The sequence below is a fragment of the Schistocerca gregaria genome, chromosome 11 (assembly GCF_023897955.1).
Source record: "Schistocerca gregaria isolate iqSchGreg1 chromosome 11, iqSchGreg1.2, whole genome shotgun sequence".
Taxonomy (NCBI): Eukaryota; Metazoa; Arthropoda; class Insecta; order Orthoptera; family Acrididae; genus Schistocerca; species Schistocerca gregaria.
In genome coordinates this window covers 148,336,071-148,355,402 of record NC_064930.1, presented here as the reverse complement: position 1 = coordinate 148,355,402, position 19,332 = coordinate 148,336,071, and the positions used below count along the sequence as shown (strand labels likewise).

The 19,332-nt window shown below is 42.4% G+C and overlaps 1 protein-coding gene across 11 annotated transcripts in view; it reads right to left on the bottom strand.

Annotated features, from left to right (window-relative positions):
* Window positions 1-9,317: 9,317 nt before the first annotated feature.
* Window positions 9,318-19,332, bottom strand: part of LOC126294986 (zinc finger protein 45-like) — a 92,617-nt gene continuing 82,602 nt past the window's right edge. For all 11 annotated transcript variants that reach the window (XM_049987224.1, XM_049987223.1, XM_049987226.1 and 8 more), the window contains 2 exons: window positions 17,487-17,524; window positions 9,318-13,540 (listed from right to left, as the gene is read on the bottom strand). In XM_049987224.1, the coding sequence (XP_049843181.1) occupies window positions 12,799-13,540; window positions 17,487-17,524 (780 nt within the window). In that variant the 3' untranslated portion in view covers window positions 9,318-12,798. The remainder of the gene's footprint in view (window positions 13,541-17,486; window positions 17,525-19,332) is intronic.

Genomic DNA, 19,332 nt, shown 5'->3' with positions numbered 1-19,332 from the left:
CTTAGACCAAGCGAGGCATCATTTTAAATTTACTGGCATGATGTGTGGCTTATGAGCAGCCACTCCACCGTGAAATCCAAGTTTCCTCACCTCCCGCCTAACTGTCATAGTACTTGTAGTGGATACTGATGCAGTCTGGAATTCCTGTGTGACGGTCTGGATAGATGTCTGCTTGCTACACATTACGACCTTCAACTGTCGGTGGTCTGTCAGTCAACAGACAAGGTCGGCCTGTATGCCTTTGTGCTGCATGTGTCTGTTCACTTTTCCACTTCACTATCACACTGGAAACAGTGAACCTAGGGATGTTTAGGAGTGTGGAAATCTCGTGTAGAGATGTACGATACAAGTGACACCCAATCAGCTGACCACGTTCGAAGTCCACGAGTTCCCCAGAGTGCCCCATTCTGCTCTCTCTCAGTGTCTAATGACTACTGAGGTCGCTGATATGGAGTACGTGGCATTAGGTGGCAGCACAATGCACCTAATATGGAAAACTTATGTTTTTGAGGGTGTCCGGATACTTTTGATCACATCGCGAATTATGCAACAGCATCACTTTGAAGAAGATACTATTAGGACTATTAGGATATAACATGAAAACTTACCTGTTAAAGTATGTAATATTTAGTTCAGTAACTATACCAGATGTAGTGTTTCCTTTCCTTGGGGTTCTGTTGCGAAAATACAAAATAGAAAATCTGATTGGGTTTTGAATTTTGATGGAATAAGTTACAGATAAGGCAGACTTCATGTTACTGATTGCTGTAATTTGAATGTGAATGGCAGACTGGCTCGGCAACACTATAAAAAGCGACTGTAAGGAAATAGCATCAGAAATAAGTTGAAATTTACCTTAAAATTCTGTCAGAAACATAGTATCTATTATAATATAGTCTTCGTGGCTGCGTCTTGAATACTTCTTAATTTTCTTGTAGGATGTCCTTTTTTTTTTTTCATTGTACTCTGGTCCTCTTGTTCTCCGTCTGATGAAAATTTCTTGAAGTTCTCACTGCCTGGATTAATTTATAAATTATAAATTTAGCGATAACCATTGCGAACCACTACTAAAATAACTTGAAGACGCCGTGTGTTCGTTTCGTTGAGCAAGTTAAAAAAAAAAATAAATAAATAAAAAAATAAAAAAAATAAAAAAAGAAGAATGGAAAACGAAATAATAAAAATGAGTAAGACTTGTATAATGAAATGTTACAAACGGCCAGTGACTAAAGCCATAGTTAGAAGTTTAGCCTCGTCAGACTCCAAAGATTCAAAAATGAGCACAGAAAGGGAATTGTAATTAGTGAATAAAATAGTGTAATTTTCGCTACAGCAATTGAACTGTGTCAGGACATATTACCTGTGTCATGTTGTGAAAACTGCATCACTATGAATAATTTATTTTACAGTTAACATTTGTGTTTGTTATCATATTGAAATGTCTTCTCAATTGAGCTACAGTGGCATATGTTACCCGAAATCTAATTAGCAACTGAGTACATATTATTATTTTGTGAAATCCTTACTTGCTATTTGTAAGTGTCTTGCATTATTACTTGTAGACAAGTATATGCAAAACATTAGCAGTAATCATACTTTATTTTGTCTTACATACTGTCATCACTGCTTTCAATTTTTGTATCATATTGGTAAACTCGAAATGTGGAAGTTTATTTCTTTCTGTCTTGAAGGGCTAAGATTTGTACCGGCGCACCTGAATTAGTTGGGAAAGTAAAATACAACTGATGTAATACTTAATGTTTTGTACACCAGCGTGTCTTGAAACTTTGTGCCAATTTAGAAACTTACAAAGATGGCTTTTGCTCACAGTAAAGTTTCAAAGAAATGTTTATGCCGCTGGGATTCTGATTATGTAAATTTGTATCACACATAATGGTCAGTTATTTTTATACCCAGATTTGGACTTTCACTTTCCATAACAGCAGCATATTACTCAGTATATGTTCAACTGCCTCTTCATTCTGTGCAGATACTCATAATATTTAACTGGATAGCTTCCAGAATTTTTTATTACAGCATTAGATGAAGGTAATCCAGTAAGGGATTGTGCATGACTGTGTTAGTATTAGCATAGGGTTGGCATTGATCTTGTAACTATCAACTTCAGACTGCCCTGAAGTTTTGCCAGTATTTCCACCTTTCACTCAAAATTAAGACCTTTTCCTGATTTTTAGGATAGTTACGTCGTATACAGCCTGGTGCGAGTCACAGTACTGTAGGTTTCTGCTGGGCTTTCCTACCGGCAATCTGCTGCGACGAGTTCACAGGTAGGTGCAGGTAAAAGGATGGAAAGGAACCACTAAAGTTCATTGCAATAATTGACTTTCAAGTATTTGATCCTAGCCAGTTTCAGTTACTTCAAAGACCGTACAAATATTATTATTATCGTTATTATTAGTATTATTTTGTAAGGGAACTTTGCAGCATGCTGATATACACTTCAAAACTAAAATGCCAGCACACCAACTACAGTGAATTTTGCACTTACCTGGGGATGAACTCACCAAAATGCTAAACACTTCTGGTGTGATGCAGGATGACGAAGCTATCAGAACGTGAGACTGACGACTGTTTCACACACACTTTACAAATCCTCACGCTAAAGAGTTCACAATTGTGACGCGAGTTAAGTGTACGGTACAGTGGCATGTTCCAACTGTCCTATGGGGCAGAATGCAAGTCGTGTTTGCCGTTACAGATGCTCATCGCACCGTATTATTGGACAGAACTATTTGTTTAAAAGACATGACCAGCAGACAGACACACACACACACACACACACACACACACACACACACACACACAGATTGTGCATGTTGAGAACACCAGTTTCGAAAGTGGCTTTTCTCTAACAAACTCATTCATCACAAACTCTAGTAGTTTGAATCACTGCTGAATAGACTTTAAATGCTTTAAAAAATAAAATGTGAAATGATCTCCACCTCCCCATGCTAAACACGGATCCATCCAGTACATTAAAGTTATAACTTGTTATGTATAATTATGTAAATATTTTGCTTGTGTCTTTACAAGTACTTCTTTCAGTATGACCTGTTTAGGTCATGCTTTTCATAGTAGTAATTCCACTTTACAACTGTTTCACATAACCTGATCATCAAGATAGGTCGTCGCACAGCTGACAACGTCGTCTGAACATCTTCCTCGGGTCTGTCGCATCTGGTCATTGCCCACCTCAACATCTGACCACTCCAGTAACACTGCAATCTGTAGTAATTACCTTGTTGAAATAAATATCACGATGAGAGAATTGCATCTTCTGCATAAATTGGAAAACAATTTACATAAAAAAGGTGTCACATCTTCCAAACACTTGCCAATACAACAACTTCATACTTTATTAAATGTGACAATGGAGAAAACGGTTTGGAATACCAACAATATTATGAAAGACAGATTGCTGTTCCCTCTAAAGGTGACACATACTTTGTCATGTTCCATTTACAAACTTAGTGGCTGCTACAGAGCCAATGATGAATATTGTGAAATTTCCTGGCAGATGAATTTGTACTGGACACTCTCTCAGTAGTGTATGGACTTAACTAAATACTGTATGCAGTGTATTTTTTGTTGTTCTTTGCCATATTCCATTTCCCGTTTAAATGTGCATTTTTATTTTTGTATTTATTTTTTTATTCTTGTCGACGGTACGGTACTAACTGTTACGCTACGTCCCATTTTGTGATTAGAGACAAATATTTTTGAAAGTGATTTTTTGTACGTGACTATTATTTTCAGCTGTGGTTGGAGATATTGGTTAGCTTTAGACTCAATGATAAAATCTGCTACAGTTGTAAGAATTATTTATTTTTAGAAAGAAAAGCACTATCCAGTTTTAGGGCATATGTTCCATCTTCAGGAGCATATTAAAATGTGAGTCCACATGGATGCAAAACTAAGGTTAAAACAGGGCATATCCCTGGTACATTACACGCAAGAGATTATCCTCTTCAATACTACGCCTGCCAGAAAGCCTCTTGCAGAGGAGGGCAACAGTCCAGGGTCGGAGACGCAACAGACGCGGATCCACAAGTAGACAGATCAGCGGTCTTTCGAACACATTGCTTCGTAGAAACCCATAAGACCTGTACGACATAGCAAAAGCACCCGCCCCTCCTTTTTTTCGTTCCTTCCAACTTTTCAGAAATAAACAATTTTTACACCTGTAATGGATTTTATCACCGACAATGAAGAACAGTTGCAGATGAACCACGAATAGCGACTTTGGAATTTCTGGAGTGAAGTCATTTTCCTGTGTAGGCTTTTGCTCTATTTTCAGACGAAACACTGCATTACATAGTTTAACAATTAGCTCATTTTGACTCCTCGGGCATTATCGAGCAGTATCAGAGTACAAATTATTTGTTAACAGCACGATATAGTCCTCAGCACATTGGTGTGCACGGAATAGCATGTGATACAATCCCTAATAGAGAGTTTTACACACCCATACTATCTACTGGCGCACTAACCCATTTATGAAGTGTGTATATAAGAATGGGAAAAGTGCAGTCATGCCGTTCAAGATTCTGAGGAAAGTGGGGGTAGGTGGGTAATATACAACATGTACAAGAGCTGAGAGGGAACAATAAGAGTGGAAGACCGGGAACGAAGAGCACGGATTAAAAAGGCTGTAAGGCGGGGATGTAGTCTCTCGGCCTTAGTGTTCAATCTATACGGCGAAGAATCAATTATGGGAATGAAAGAAACGTTCAGGAGTGGAATTAAAATTTAAGGTGAAAGGATATCAGTGATAAGATTTGCTGATGTCATTGCTATCCTGAATGACAGTGAAGAATTATTATGCGACCTTGCTGAATGGAATGAACAGTCTAATAAGTACAGAATACGATTTTGAGAGTAAATCAAAGAAAGACAAAAGTAATGAGGAGCAGCAGAAATGAGAACAGTGAGAAACTTAACATGAGGACTGATGGTCACGACAGAGATGAAGTTGAGGAATTCTGCTACCTAGGCAGTAAAATAACTGATGACGGACGGAAAGGAGGACATCAAAAGAAGACTAGCAATGGCAAAAAGGGCATTCCTGGACAAGAGGAGTATACTAATATCAAATCTCGGCCTTGATTTGAGGAAGAAATTTCTGAGAATGTAGATCTGGAGTACAGCATTGTATGCCAGTGAAACACAGATGGTGGGAAAACTGGAGCAAAATAGAATCAAAGCATTTGAGATGTGGTGGTATAGCAGAATGTTGAAAACTAGGTGGGCTGATAAAAAAGGAATGCGGAGATTCTGGGAAGAATCGGAGAGGAAACGAATGTGTGGAAAACACTGATAAGGAGAAGGGACAGAATGGTAGGACATCCGTTAAGACACCAGGGAATGACTTCCGTGGTATTACAGGGAGCTGTAGAGGGTAAAACCTGTAGAGGAAGACAGAGGCTGGAACACATCCTGCAAATAGTCGAGGACGCAGGTTGCACGCCCTACTCGGAGATGAATAGGTTGGCACACAGAGGAGGAATTCGTTGCCTGTCACTTCAGACCAGTCAGAAGACTGATGACTCAAAAAATAAATAAGTTGAGAGATAATGCACAAACAGACAAGATTAATTCCTACAGTATGAAATAAGGTGTTTATTTTTAAAATAAAACAACAGCCTACACAGAAAAATAATTTCCGTCAAGAAATTCACAGCAGCTATGGATCCACACATACAAAAGTCTAACTTTCATACGGAGCAAGTTAGTTGTCGTGTCGGGCTGTCGAGTACGTCTATCGAATCCCAGCACGGGTCCCAACCGGCTGCCAAGTATTATGCACGTGCAAGGTAACTGTTGCCTCTCCGAAGTGCTCACGTGTACCAATTCGTTTGTAGACGCACAGCAAGTTTACACTTTCTGTCCCAAAGTGTTTGAGAATAATTTTCTACAGAGATTTATGGTTTTTTACCATCTTATCCTAAAAAATCTTACCATCAGGATCCTTTGTGAGTTAGCATACCGAATCCTCTTTTTACACCTGAAATGACCCGTGACGGTGCCCCTACTAAATCCAGTTCTTCGGTACGTGTCTCCTTACACATTTGACTCTATGCCACAAGCAGGTGAGGACACAGGTGTAAAAATGTCGTCGATGCACCTACTTCACTGCGAGTCACACTTTTGCAGTCAAAAAAGATGATGAGATATGTGTCAATTTCAGATTTGATCGTGCGGGCCTTCTTTGTATGAGGTGATTTTATCTTGTGCCGCTCACTCGCTGCTCTCTCATTTCGATTTGGGATCGTACTCGAAAATCCGTCTCTCATCACCAGCCAAAAGGAGGGTTTCCTTCGCAGCATTCCGACAAGTCTCGACAATTTGGCACAGAGAATTCCTTCGGTATAGATACTTGGGACCGTCTATGTACTCACCTTTCTCATCCCTAATTAGTCTCTCAACATGTGATAAATATTTTATATCAGCATGTTGCAGTCCTCAGTTATAATTCTTACATTTAGGTGTCACACTCTGTTCAAACTTTTTCACACTCTCTCCTCATTTTTGTGAATTTGGGACACTGACTGAGGCCCTAAATGCTCTGACATCAACATTTTCTCGGCTCTCCTGGAACATCTATCTTTTGTCCTCTGTAAATTCTCAACTGGGGCACAATTGCCTCCTCAGAGCTCTATATTTATGTCTCTTAACTGCTCGATTAACAGCTGCCTCTCGAATCTTGATGCGTCACCAAAATGCCCTACAGGTGATACGTGATCCTTACTTTGTCTCTGCCCGTAGGCAACGGAGCCGAGATGTCGGAGCCCCTCCGTCTCCACACGAGCACAATGACCGCCACTAAAGTTTCACTGTCACCTCTGTGTTTGGTAATTTTAGTGGAGGAGTTCACAGGATGCGGTTCAGTTAGGATTACCCACTAATACAGGCCCACAGAGATGACAGGAAGTGAACGAAAATGATCAAGGAGTAGCAATTTTAAGGGCAGAGGGGAAACAATTGCCAAGGTAAATGGGGAAAAAAAAACCCACCAACTTCAGCTACAGTCTCAACGGGGTGTAAGGGCATACCGTATTTACTCAAATCTAAGCCGCACTTTTTTTCCGGTTTTTGTAATCCAAAAATCGCCTGTGGCTTAGAATCGAGTGCAAAGTAAGCGGAAATTCTGAAAAATGTTGGTAGGCGCTGCCACAACTAACTTCATCCAACGAATATATGTAGCGCTACACAGGCATGCTTTGCAGGCACAAAGGTAAATATTGGTGCCAAAACCTCTGCGTCAGTAAATAAATAATAAATAAAAAAAAAAAAGTGTGGAAGACAAGCTTTTTTTTCTCCACCCTGAGTTTTGACCACTGCATTTTCGTACATTGTCCAACGAAGTAAATACAAATCGCGTATTGTTCATTTTCGAATGTAGCAGCATTTCAATGTACTACGAAACTCTGACTGGCAAGACTGTTTGGGATGTTTGTCAATATGGCCAACTGTATGTTCTGAAGGAAGGGTACGTATAAATACGGACGGAGCGTCTGACGCATAGCAATGGCTACCTGGTAAAGCTCAATTGCTAAGCTTACGACTCGAACAACCAAACTACTGTAGCTGTATCGTCATTCATTCGACCTAAATTGTGTCTCATATTACAATGGACCAACTTCATTTCAATTTGGAGGTGCGGCCTAAAACTTTTCTCTCCCCTCGAATTTCGAGTCTCAAATTTCAGGTGCGGCTTAGATTTGGGAAATTTTTCTTCCTCGATTTCGAGTCTCATTTTTCAGGTGTGGCTTAGATTCGAGTGCGGCTTAGATTAGAGTAAATATGGTAACGCATTTTCTCGTTTGATGCGAGAGGTCGTGCGAGGGTAAGGTTACGGTTAATTATTGGGAGTCGTGCGTGCTCGGTACCGATGTCACATCTTAGGTTCGTCACGAACAATATCGGTCAGGCTCGGCACCGACTCTGTCTCCTGGGCCAGCTGCAGCATCTGCGTAGCTGTAACGAACGTGCCTCAGTCGTCATTCGAGTGGCCAATAGGTCGTAAACAGTGTGAAGGCTGTGTGGGTTTTGTTTATTTTTAGAGTGCAAATTGCCTTTCCTGCTGGTGCCAATTGCCCAGTTGTGTTCTTTCACCCAGTAGTTCCAGTCAACTTTGCCGAGTTCAGGGGTTTGCCAGTATTTGCACTGTTTGTGTTTTTTTAGCTTGCCGTAGGTGGTTAACCATCCCTAGTAAGAAGCTCCTTTGGGCACTTACATTTCCACCTACAGTTTCGACCGAGGTTTCCCCGCTTTCGGACGGATGCGTCGTTTGAGTGTGTTTAGTTCCTGTACAGCCGTGTGGCATGTTTCTCGACGTGGTATTCACTGTGAAGGTCCGTGGTGTGCTCGTATCGTGGAGCGTGGCTTACGATACCTGGCACTTCGTTCTGTACCAACTGCAGGCGTGTTGGAGCCGCGTCTTCCCAGACTGGAGCTTCACACGTCATCAGTAGTCTAATTAGTGGAACGTACACTGACCTCGACACCCGCTCATTCGGTGTGCTTTGCCTGTTAAGCATCTGGTAAAGTTGTCGGAGTATCGCACGAGCTCTGTTGGCAATATATTGTATGTGGTTCCCCGGGTTAGTTTCTGGTGCAGCCGGACACCTAGGTAACTGACTTTCTCACAGAAATGTATTTGGTATGTGTTTAATGTCATTTGTCTGCAGTGTCGGTGTTTCCGTAGTTGCTTTGGTCTACAGGTTAAGAGAACTACTTCGCAATTGTTGACTTTTACCTCAATACACCACTGTTCCAACTGAGGCTCGGCAGTTCCGAATTCTACCTGTAGTCGTGAGTTCGTGTTCGACAGCTTCCGATCGGGCAATACGGTGGTGGTGTCACCCGCACGGATGGCAACCGTCTCGTTTTGTGTTATCCGGGACCCCTCTTCACTGTTCGCTCTGGAGACGTCACTTTAACCGTTCTGGCTCACTGGAAAACTTTATTTTCGAAACTTCTAGGAAAAAACCCTGTAAAACCATAATGAATCCTAATATGGGAACAAACCAATCGCCGATTATTCTGCTGCAACACTGCACTGAATAACCTGTGCTCCGTCCGAGTGCTCACTCGTGTTGTAATGTTAACAGACTGAGACAGGTATTGTAGTGTACAATACATCAGTTGAGTACGCATCACGATCTCATTCGCTTCCGGTACACATATAGTTGTATTTCTACATTTTCAATTTTTCACTAATTATTATTATTGATATTTATAGCTCCACACAGAAATTCACAGAAATTCTTTAACTGAATCTATAACCAACCAAGTTTCATTAAAGGACATGTATAATTGCTTATTACGTGAACAGCTATCACATTATCTTCAGTACAAAGTGAAACAAAGTAATTTATATAAAATAATGTGAACCATCATAAGAAATCATTATACTTGGAGAGAAGTGAAATTATAATTTATGTTTAAAATTAACTTTTGTAAAATAAATTGTTAACACTTACGATTTGAAGGCATGGAAATTTATTAAGCTATAGTACATATGTCATAAATTGCAATTATATTTTGTCATGCAGCATTTAGATGACTTTATAACTACTACTTGTAACTGTAAATCATTAAAATGTTATTGTTAATACAGGACGTATACATGGACAGTGAAAAAAAATCACGGATTTTTCCCGCATATCCCAGATATAGATACACTTTTTCCTGGGCGAAAGTACACTATACCCCTGGTGAAAGTACTTTTTTTCAAAGTAAGTGACAATGTACTTTCCATTGGAACTGTAAAACTTGTCAATCCTTTGAATGGTGAAGGTTTTACACACTTTGGGAAATGAAAAGCAGCAAAAAAATCCCGTTTTGGAAAAATCTTTAGTGTGTGGCAACACTTAATTTTTTGCTGTTTTTTTCCGAGAGTGTAGTTAGGCAGGAACCTTGGAGCACAGCTTGAACTGCAGCAGCTGAATTTTTCTGACAAGCACAATTATAAATTTCACTACTGTGCACCAAAAATTGAGTGTGTTACCTGGCAGAATATAAGTTATTTCGAGCACTTTGACTTTTCCATAGAAAAGCCAATTACGAGTGAAACTGCTCGAGAACTCACTTTGCGCTGTTTTTTGAAGTATAATTATACTTTTTGCTTTCATTATTGCATAATTGGTAACCTATGGAAGAACTAAAATAAAAATGGAAAACTAATCTCGAAACTTGGTCTTTCTTAGCACGTCACCCTTTAAGATATATCAAACACAAATGCACCAGCAATCTTTTAAATAACGGCATAAATGGCTGGTCTTCTGGGCTCGAAATTTCTAAGTGGCGGTCTTCGAAGTGCTATGTTTTGAATGAGAATCAAACACTCCACGATTTAAGAAATACATCCCATATTGTCACATGTAACGTAATTCATCTTGTGTAAATATAAATTTACTTTCTAAGTAACACTCCTCAAAAAACGATTTGTAAGATTTTAAAGTGACCTATTCAAAATGTAAGCAATCGTGACGTCACGCTCATCGAAAGCAGTCTGTCGTTACGAAGTACTGCACAGTCTTTGACACAATTTGCTGCCAGCAAACACTTGTGTAAGCACTGTGTTTTGCTGTTGCGACTGGCGCATTTTCTTTGCATTTGAAGTTTTCTTTTGGTGTTATTCTCTCATTTATGTTTTATTTATTCAGTATTATTCCGGAGTAGTGGGGTAAAATTCTTTGATAATGTAGCATTAGTTACCAGTCAACATTACAAAAATTTGACTGGAAAGCAAAACAACGAAAAATTCTCAGGTACTTCCTGGATGACAAAATGACTGGGTTTTTCCCAGATTTACCGGTTGTCCTGAGGCATATACACCCTGTAATAATGTACGCCTGCCTGTCAAACCGGTATGCTGTGTCCACCGACCAAATGAACTGAACTGAAATGACGACACAACACTGCCGCCCTCAAGATCTCGTCCGGGGTCGTTCGAATGCCAGGTACGACTCGTTTCATTTTACGCCGTGACGGCAAATTGTGCATCTCTGTGAGGAATGTGAGAGGAAATGATTAAGACATCAGATACACCCAGTCTCTGCGCAAAGAAAATCTCTGACCCGGCAGGGAATTGAACCCTGGACCCCACGGTGTAGAGGTGGCACCTCTACCACTACAGCACGAGTTCCAATAAAGTACACCGCAGACCGGCAGTTCAGTTCGTGTCATTACAGGACAGACACAGTGTAACAGTCAGTCTGTGTAGAAGTGAACTTTAAAGTGCTGTTCGAGTCTTCCGGGTGGATACATAGTGCAAACTTAGATGCTCCAAACAGGAAGAACATGGGACTTTACTTTTTAACAGTGAGCAGATGTGATCATCAACATTATTACACACCAGAAGATACAAAGCTAAGTGGTTCTGACATCTTTAGTTCTTTGTATTTCACACGAATTACGATTCATTCATTTGTAACTGGATAGATAACAAGTTACTCGTTACTCACCGAGTGGCGACAGGAGAACACGCATTTAAAAGGCATTTCAGTTTGTGAGCTTTCAGAGCCAGTGGCTCCTTGTTCTGGTTGAAGGGGAAGAGGACTGGTGAGGGTTTAGGAAGAGGGGCAGAATTCAGAATAGTTGGCCAGATCCCCGTTACAGGGGAGACTTGGCAAACTGGATGAGAAGGAAAGGCTCTTTCTTCACCTTAAACCCTTCTGGCAGAAGAAGGAACCGTGGCTCCAAAAGCTCACAAACTGTAATACTTTGTAAACGTGTTTTTCCTGCCACCACTAATGGCCCCGCTGCAGTAGTAACACCGCTTCCAGACAGATCGCCGGGCCGGAATAGCACTCGGACGGGCAATCGGTAAGTGGAGTTACACTCAGCCCCCGTGAGGCAAACTGAGGAGCTACTCGACCGAGAAATAGCGACAGCGGTGTCGTAAACTGACGTATGGCCGAGGAGAGTGGTGTGCCGACCACGTGTCCTTCCGTATCTGCACTCGAATACACCTGCGGGCCGAGGACGACGCGGCGGCCGGTCGTTACTTTCGGGCCTCCGTGGCCTGTTCGGGCAGGCTTCAATTTAGTTTCAGTTTCCCGCCACTGCTCGACTATTATTTTGTCTATCCAATTACACCATATTTTCAAAAAAATGGATTATTTCAGTCAATATATTAGCCCGTGTGGCCACCGTTCCTCCTTTACGTAACCCTCTCGTCTGTCTTTGTTGTCCATTTTCTACATTATGTGATAGTCCACTTGTTTATTTGTCTGTACCGCTTATATTAATGAGCAGCTTGCCCCTATATCTTTTCTAGTACTGGCGGCCCCCGACAATCTGTCTTTCCTTCTCGTCCCACCTGTTAAAAATCTGCCGGTCCGGGCAACTTTTCCAAACACTGCCCATTTTCCTAAACCTCACCGGTCCCTTTCCTTCACCCCTCTCACTTCCCCTTCAACCCCTCTGCAGAAACAGTCACCGGCTCTTGAGGCTCGCAAACTGTAATACTTTTTATACGCGTGTTCGCCTGCCGCACTCGGCCAAATTATTTTATATAACCGATCGTATCGAATTTTCAAAAATCAAAAATCGATTATTTCGGTCGAAGTAATTCATCAATTCGGTACGATTCAACTTTACTACAGAATTATTGTTACAACAGTGACTATACGAAAGGGAACACTACAGTGCGAACACGCACGGCAGGTTTACGAGCGCATTTTCGTACCGTAGGCAGAATGGCAGAACCGCCCCCACTTCGGTCGCCTTCGCGACAGTGCAGAGACACCAGAGAGACGGTAGACGGTCTCAACATTGCCGAAGCGAGTGGAGGTGCCCGTGGTGCCGGAGGCCGCTCTCGCTGGCGAACTTCTTGCCGCAGACATCGCAGCAGTAGATCCGATCGCCGACGCACGCGCGGTAGTGCATCTTACAGTCTCTGCTCCGCGAGAACGTCCTGCCGCAGGAGTCGCACTGGTAGGGACGGCTGCCCTCGTGCGCCAGCGAGTGGTGCGCCAGGCGGGTGTTGCTGACGAACCGCCTGTAGCACACGCCGCACTCGTAGGGCCACAGCAGCATGTGCTGCAGCGAGTGGCGCTGCAGACTGCTGCGGCGCGCGAACGTCCTGGTGCAGTGGTCGCAGCCGTACACCTGCTTCCCCTGGTGCTTCCAGCAGTGCACCCTGAGTTCGTGGAAGCTGCGGCAGGGCGCGCGGCACGTCTCGCACGTCCACCGATGTTGCCGCGCGGGCGGAGCCGCGTCTCCCTCTGAACGGGACGGTACCTCGCGACCGCCGTCGGACGCCTCCCCGCGCCTCCCGTCGCTTACTGCGGTGCTCGGTGCGGGACGGGTCTCCTCGGGGGAACCGACTCGACCTCGCCTCTGAGCGAACACTACCTTTACCGACAGTATGCGCGTGTTCCTCCCGTTCCTCTCGCGTACCTGCTGGCCGCCACCGATCCCTCGGGTGCCTGCAGTCCCGTCGATTCTGGTGCATGCGGAGGTACATTTCTCAGTAGGAGGCGGCCTATCCTGGCCTTGGACCATAAACCTGCAAAATTACGGAGAAAGTCCATTAGAAAATTTGGTGACATGTGCACATTACATATTTCTGCTTGTAACGTAACTTGCAATGTGAAGTAGTAGTAGTAGTAGTAGTAGTAGTAGTAGTAGTAGTAGTAGTAATGCAACCAGGATATGCAAAGCTAATATACAATCTCATACATATACAGTATTTCATATCCATAATTTAATTTCTCAGCCTTCGCATTGTCTTTCAATTTTACATAGGTAGTTTGTACACTTAGAGAAAGCTTTTGACAATGTTAACTGGAATACTCTCTTCCAAATTCCGAAGGTGGCATGGGTAAAATACAGGGACCAAAAGGCTATTTACAATTTGTACAGAAACCATATGGCAGTTATAAGAGTCGAGGGACGCGAAAGGGAAGCAGTGGTTGGGAAGGGAGTGAGAAAGGGTTGTAGTCTCTCCCTGATGCTATTCAATCTGTATATTGAGCAAGCAGTGAAGGAAACAAAAGAAAAATTTGGAGTCGGTATTAAAATCCACGGAGAAGTAATAAAAACTGTGAGGTTTGCTGATGACATTGTAATTCTGACAGAGACAGCAAAGGATTTGGAAGAGCAGTTGAACAGAATGGACAGTGTCTTGAAAGGAGGATATAAGATGAACATCAACAAAAGCAAAACGAAGATAATTGAATGTAGTCGAATTAAGTCGGGTGATGCTGAGGGAATTAGATTAGGAAATGAAACACGTAAAGTAGTAAAGGAGTTTTGCTATTTGGGGAGCAAAACAACTGATGATGGTCAAAGTACAGAAGATATAAAATGTAGACTGGCAATGGCAAGGAAAGCGTTTCTGAAAAAGAGAAATTTGTTAACATCGAGTATAGATTTAAGTGTCAGGAAGTCGTTTCTGAAAGTATTTGTATGGAGTGTAGCCATGTATGGAAGTGAAACACGGACGATAAATAGTTTGGACAAGAAGCTACAGAAGAATGCTGAAGATTAGATGGGTAGATCACATGTATGACTAGTTCCATGACCATAGAGACTTCTCCTTAATTTGGTCCCGTGGAACAATAAATAAAAGTAAATAAAAAAATACTGCTGTCGTAATCCTACACGCTCTACAGGCTCTAGACATTTCCGTCGGCCTGCTCATTCGCGAAATCTGTCTCTGGTTGAACACGTAGTGGGCTTCGTCGGGTGACAACTCCACTGTCATCCGTATACAGTATTAACTGTCCCTGTATTGACCGACCGAGTGCAACAGGCGTGCAATTCGATCCCACAAAGTGACACCTGTACCACGTTTGCATTCTTGCACTGAACATTCTCACAGTTGCACAAGTTATTAATGTAACGGCATTTCACATTTCACATTTCATTACTCTACATTAATTATTTTTTGGTGTTGAAATCTCCCTCCCACCTGTCAGTGTATCTGCATTCGAGGTGAACCGACAGTCTCTCTATGACTCGTCGATTGTCCACAAGTCTCCCTGTCTTGTAGTTTTGCAGTCTTCCTGTAAACAGCAGTGTCTTCTACAAAAAGCCTTCTGGAGCCTCCAACAGGCCAGTAATAATTTGTAAATAGTAGTATCCTCTTCAACACTCTGTTGGCATACTCGAAATATTAACTTTACACCTCATTCCATTGAGAACATCGTACCGAGTTCTGTCTGTCGGGCGGTTTTGAATTCGGTCATAAACCTGGTCCAGTGCTCACTAGGCTTGTATTTTGTTCACTGAACAACAGGAACAGTACCGAGTGCCTCCCCGGTGTCTAGGAGCACGGCTCGAACACACATCTTGTGGACAGACGGAGCTAGCCCAGTTTTGCGAGATCTACATTTGCGGAAACTGTGTCGATTTTTATAGAAATTTTCATTCTATGAAGATAAACATAGCCAACGCCTTGCAGACTAACAACAATTATGCAAAGAGAAATGTAATGTGAGGAGGTCTATGCGAGAGGCGTACAATGAATTCAAAAGTAAAGTCCTACGTACTGACTTGGCAGAATATCCTAAGAAATTTTGGTCCTATGTCAAAGCGGTAGGTGGATCAAAACAAAATGTCCAGGCACTCTGTGACCAAAATGGTACTGAAACAGAGGATGACAGACTAAAGACCGAAATACTAAATGTCTTCTTCCAAAGCTGTTTTACAGAGGAAGACTGCAGTGTAGTTCCTTCTCTAGATTGTCGCACATATGACAAAATGGTAGATATCGAAATAGACGACAGAGGAATAGAGAAACAATTAAAATCGCTTAAAAGATCAAAGGCCGGTGGACCAGATGGGATACCAGTTCGATTTTACACAGAGTACGCGAAGGAACTTGCCCCCCTTCTTGCAGCGGTGTACCGTAGGTCTCTAGAAGAGCGAAGTGTTCCAAAGGATTGGAAAAGGGCACAGGTCATCCACGTTTTCAAGAAGGGACGTCGAACAGATGTGCAGAACTATAGACCTATATCTCTAACGTCGATCAGTTGTAGAATTTTGGAACACGTATCATGTTAGAGTATAATGACTTTTCTGAAGACTAGAAATCTACCCTGTAGAAATCAGCATGGGTTTCGAAAAAGACGATCGTGTGAAACCCAGCTCGCGCTATTCGTCCACGAGACTCAGAGATCCATAGACACGGGTTCCCAGGTAGATGCTGTGTTTCTTGACTTCCGCAAGGAGTTTGATATAGTTCCCCACAGACGTTAAATGAACAAAGTAAGAGCATACGGACTATCACACCAATTATTTGATTGGATTGAAGAGTTCCTAGATGACAGAACACAGCATGTCATTCTCAATGGAGAGAAGTCTTCCAAAGTAAGAGTTATTTCAGGTGTGCCGCAGGGGAGTGTCGTAGGACCGTTGATATTCACAGTATATATGAACGACCTTGTGCATAACATCGGAAGTTCACTGAGGCTTTTTACGGATGATGCTGTGGTGTATTCAGAGGTGGTAACAATGGAAAATTCAACAAGGACAATAAATTCTTGAAATGCATCTTGGCAAGTCTGAAAAAATATGTACCTGGTGCTGTGTTTCACAATTTAAACCAAAGAGGAGGTTAGTTGAAACCAACAACATTTGAGCAGTGCTGAGAGAGGGCAAAGGTGTGAACTAGCGTTACAAGTGGTCGAACACTGAAACACACAATATAAGCCTTCGAGTTTATGCAAATCACAACAATGACGAAGCTGTGCGTGTGCAGTAGAGACGGTATGAAAACATTTGTGATCAGTCGCGACATCCTTACTTGAGTGAACCTAGCTTACACTCCCACCAGCCAAGACACCGAGTACAGCTCGGGAACAGTACGAACTGTTCTCACTTTTACCAATTCAGATCTGCTGAACAGAGTGCTCTGGTGTCAAGAAACTTACCGCACAACATTTGTGTACATTACTCGAAGACCCGCGCCGTACTGGCATCATTTGTGTCAGTTTTTTCCTCCGCAAACATCGGTTTGTGAAGCGTAAGTCGCAGGAAAATTATAAATGTGTAAATGCGAAATCAGGTGCAAACTGACATTGTGAACATAGGAACTTTGAGAGAAGCGATAGAAAAATGTCACGGACGGTTAGAAAACATTAATTCTGGGAACATAAAAAGCAGGGTCACAGCGCTGTACCTTTCTGTCATTCCGCCAGGCCACCGCGTCGACTCGTCTACTTGCACCGATTCTGTACAACTGACAGTCACACGCAGAACGCTTCACCTGCCACGACTTGTCAGCTCTGGAGGGTCACACGACAACCCAGTAGCAGTTATACACCGTCTGCTGTGCGCCAAAGGGAGCAGGTGGCTCTTTTAGTGGAGTGATAGGTATTTTGCCCAATGTGATTTTTTTGTGATGAAAAGGAATATTGCACAAAGATGAAGAATCTATTTTTTTGTTTGGACTAAAAGTTTTCATGTGGAGAGAATTGTGTATGTGTTGTAAATAATGTTCCTCTTACCTTACAGTGTCCACTGTTGTGTTTGCACTCTCCAGTCCCTGGAACAGATTTATAACGTTATTAGCTGACACTGAGCTGTAAAACAAACAAATTACATCAACAGTGCACTGCACTATCAGAGTGTGATAACCAGTGACAAAACATTCTGGCACTTCTACATGTGGTTATTGTCACAATCTCTGGCTCCCTACCGATACAAAAAGAAATGCGAAAATTTTTGGAGATCCTTAAGAATTGTATCATCTAGTGTTAGAAAACCCTGTAAGTATGACGAAGGCCAGTCTGTAACTTTGTGCGTAAGAAACAGATAGAAAGAAAGAGAGCGAGAGAATGTATGAATTTATATGTATCACAACCTGTTGGTGTGTTACGGACAGTCCAGGATGAAACGACAAGAATATGGGAATAATATATTGCTATTCAGCACATAGAGGATTATGGAATGTAGTCGAACTAAGTCGGGTGATGCTGAGGGAATTAGATTAGGAAATGAGACACTTAAAGTTGTAAAGAAGTTTTGCTATTTGGGGAACAAAATAACTGATGATGGTCGAAGTAGAGAGGATATAAAATGTAGACTGGGAATGGCAAGGAAAGTGTTTCTGAAGAAGAGAAATTTGTTACCATTGAGCATAGATTTAAGTGTCAGGAAGTCGTTTCTGAAATTATTTCTATGGAGTGTAGACACGTATGGAAGTGAAACGTGGACGATAAATAGTTTGGACAAGAAGAGAATAGAAGCTTTTGAAATGTGGTAGTACATAAGAATGCTGAAGATTAGATGGTAGATCACATAACTAATGAGGAGGTATTGAATAGAATTGGGGAGAAGAGGAGTTTGTGGCACAACGTGACTAGAAGGGATCGGTTGGTAGGACATGTTCTGAGGCATCAAGGGATCACCAATTTAATACTTGGAGGGCAGCGTGGATGATAAAAATTGTAGAGGGAGACCAAGAGATGAGTACACTAAGCAGATTCAGAAGGATGTAGGCTACTGTAGGTACTGGGAGATGAAGAAGCTTGCACAGGATAGAGTTGCATGGAGAGCTGCATCAAACCAGTCTCAGGACTGAAGACCATCACAACAACAACTACAACACATAGAGAATGTGTAGCCTTAGTACCTAGAGACAGAGACACAGTGGTCATGTGTGTGTGAGTTGTTCTTGGGTGAATGTGTGTCAATTTTCTACTTCTAGAGGGGGATTCAGTTCAAAATCTGAAATATTTCTAACATTCTCCTTCACTGTGTCTGTCTGCAACTTAACACGTCACTTATGGGGCAAGTAGCAATGCATCCTTTCCATACTGTTGTTGCGTATCATTATGAACTGTTTATATTTTTGTATATTAACAAAAGATACATCGCTACTCACCGTAATGGCGGCGCGTCAATTGCACACGACGACAACAAAAACACAGTTACACATTTAGCTCTCTGCCAAACCTTCTTCAGAAAAGGGAAGACACACACTCACTGACACACCCGAGCACACCTCACGCACACACAACCGCCAACTCCGGCACCTCAGGCCAAAATCCACCTGTCGTTTGGGATGGGAGCAGCAATGTAGAGGGGTCAGGAAGGGGAATGGGAAGAAGCAGTGGTGTACAGGTGGCGGGGAGAGGAACGCTGTCCGGCAGAGCGTGCGAGGACTGGAATGCCTACGAGCACAGTGTCAGGAGGTTGTGGGGCAGGGAGGTGGGGGGAAAAGGAGCGAAAAAGGAGAGGAACGGGCAAAGACGGGCAGGCGTGTCAGCAGAGGGTGACACGTGACGAGAGTAGGGTGGAGACGATACATAAGAGGGGGCGAAAACTGTCGGGTGGAGGCAGTGGGGACTG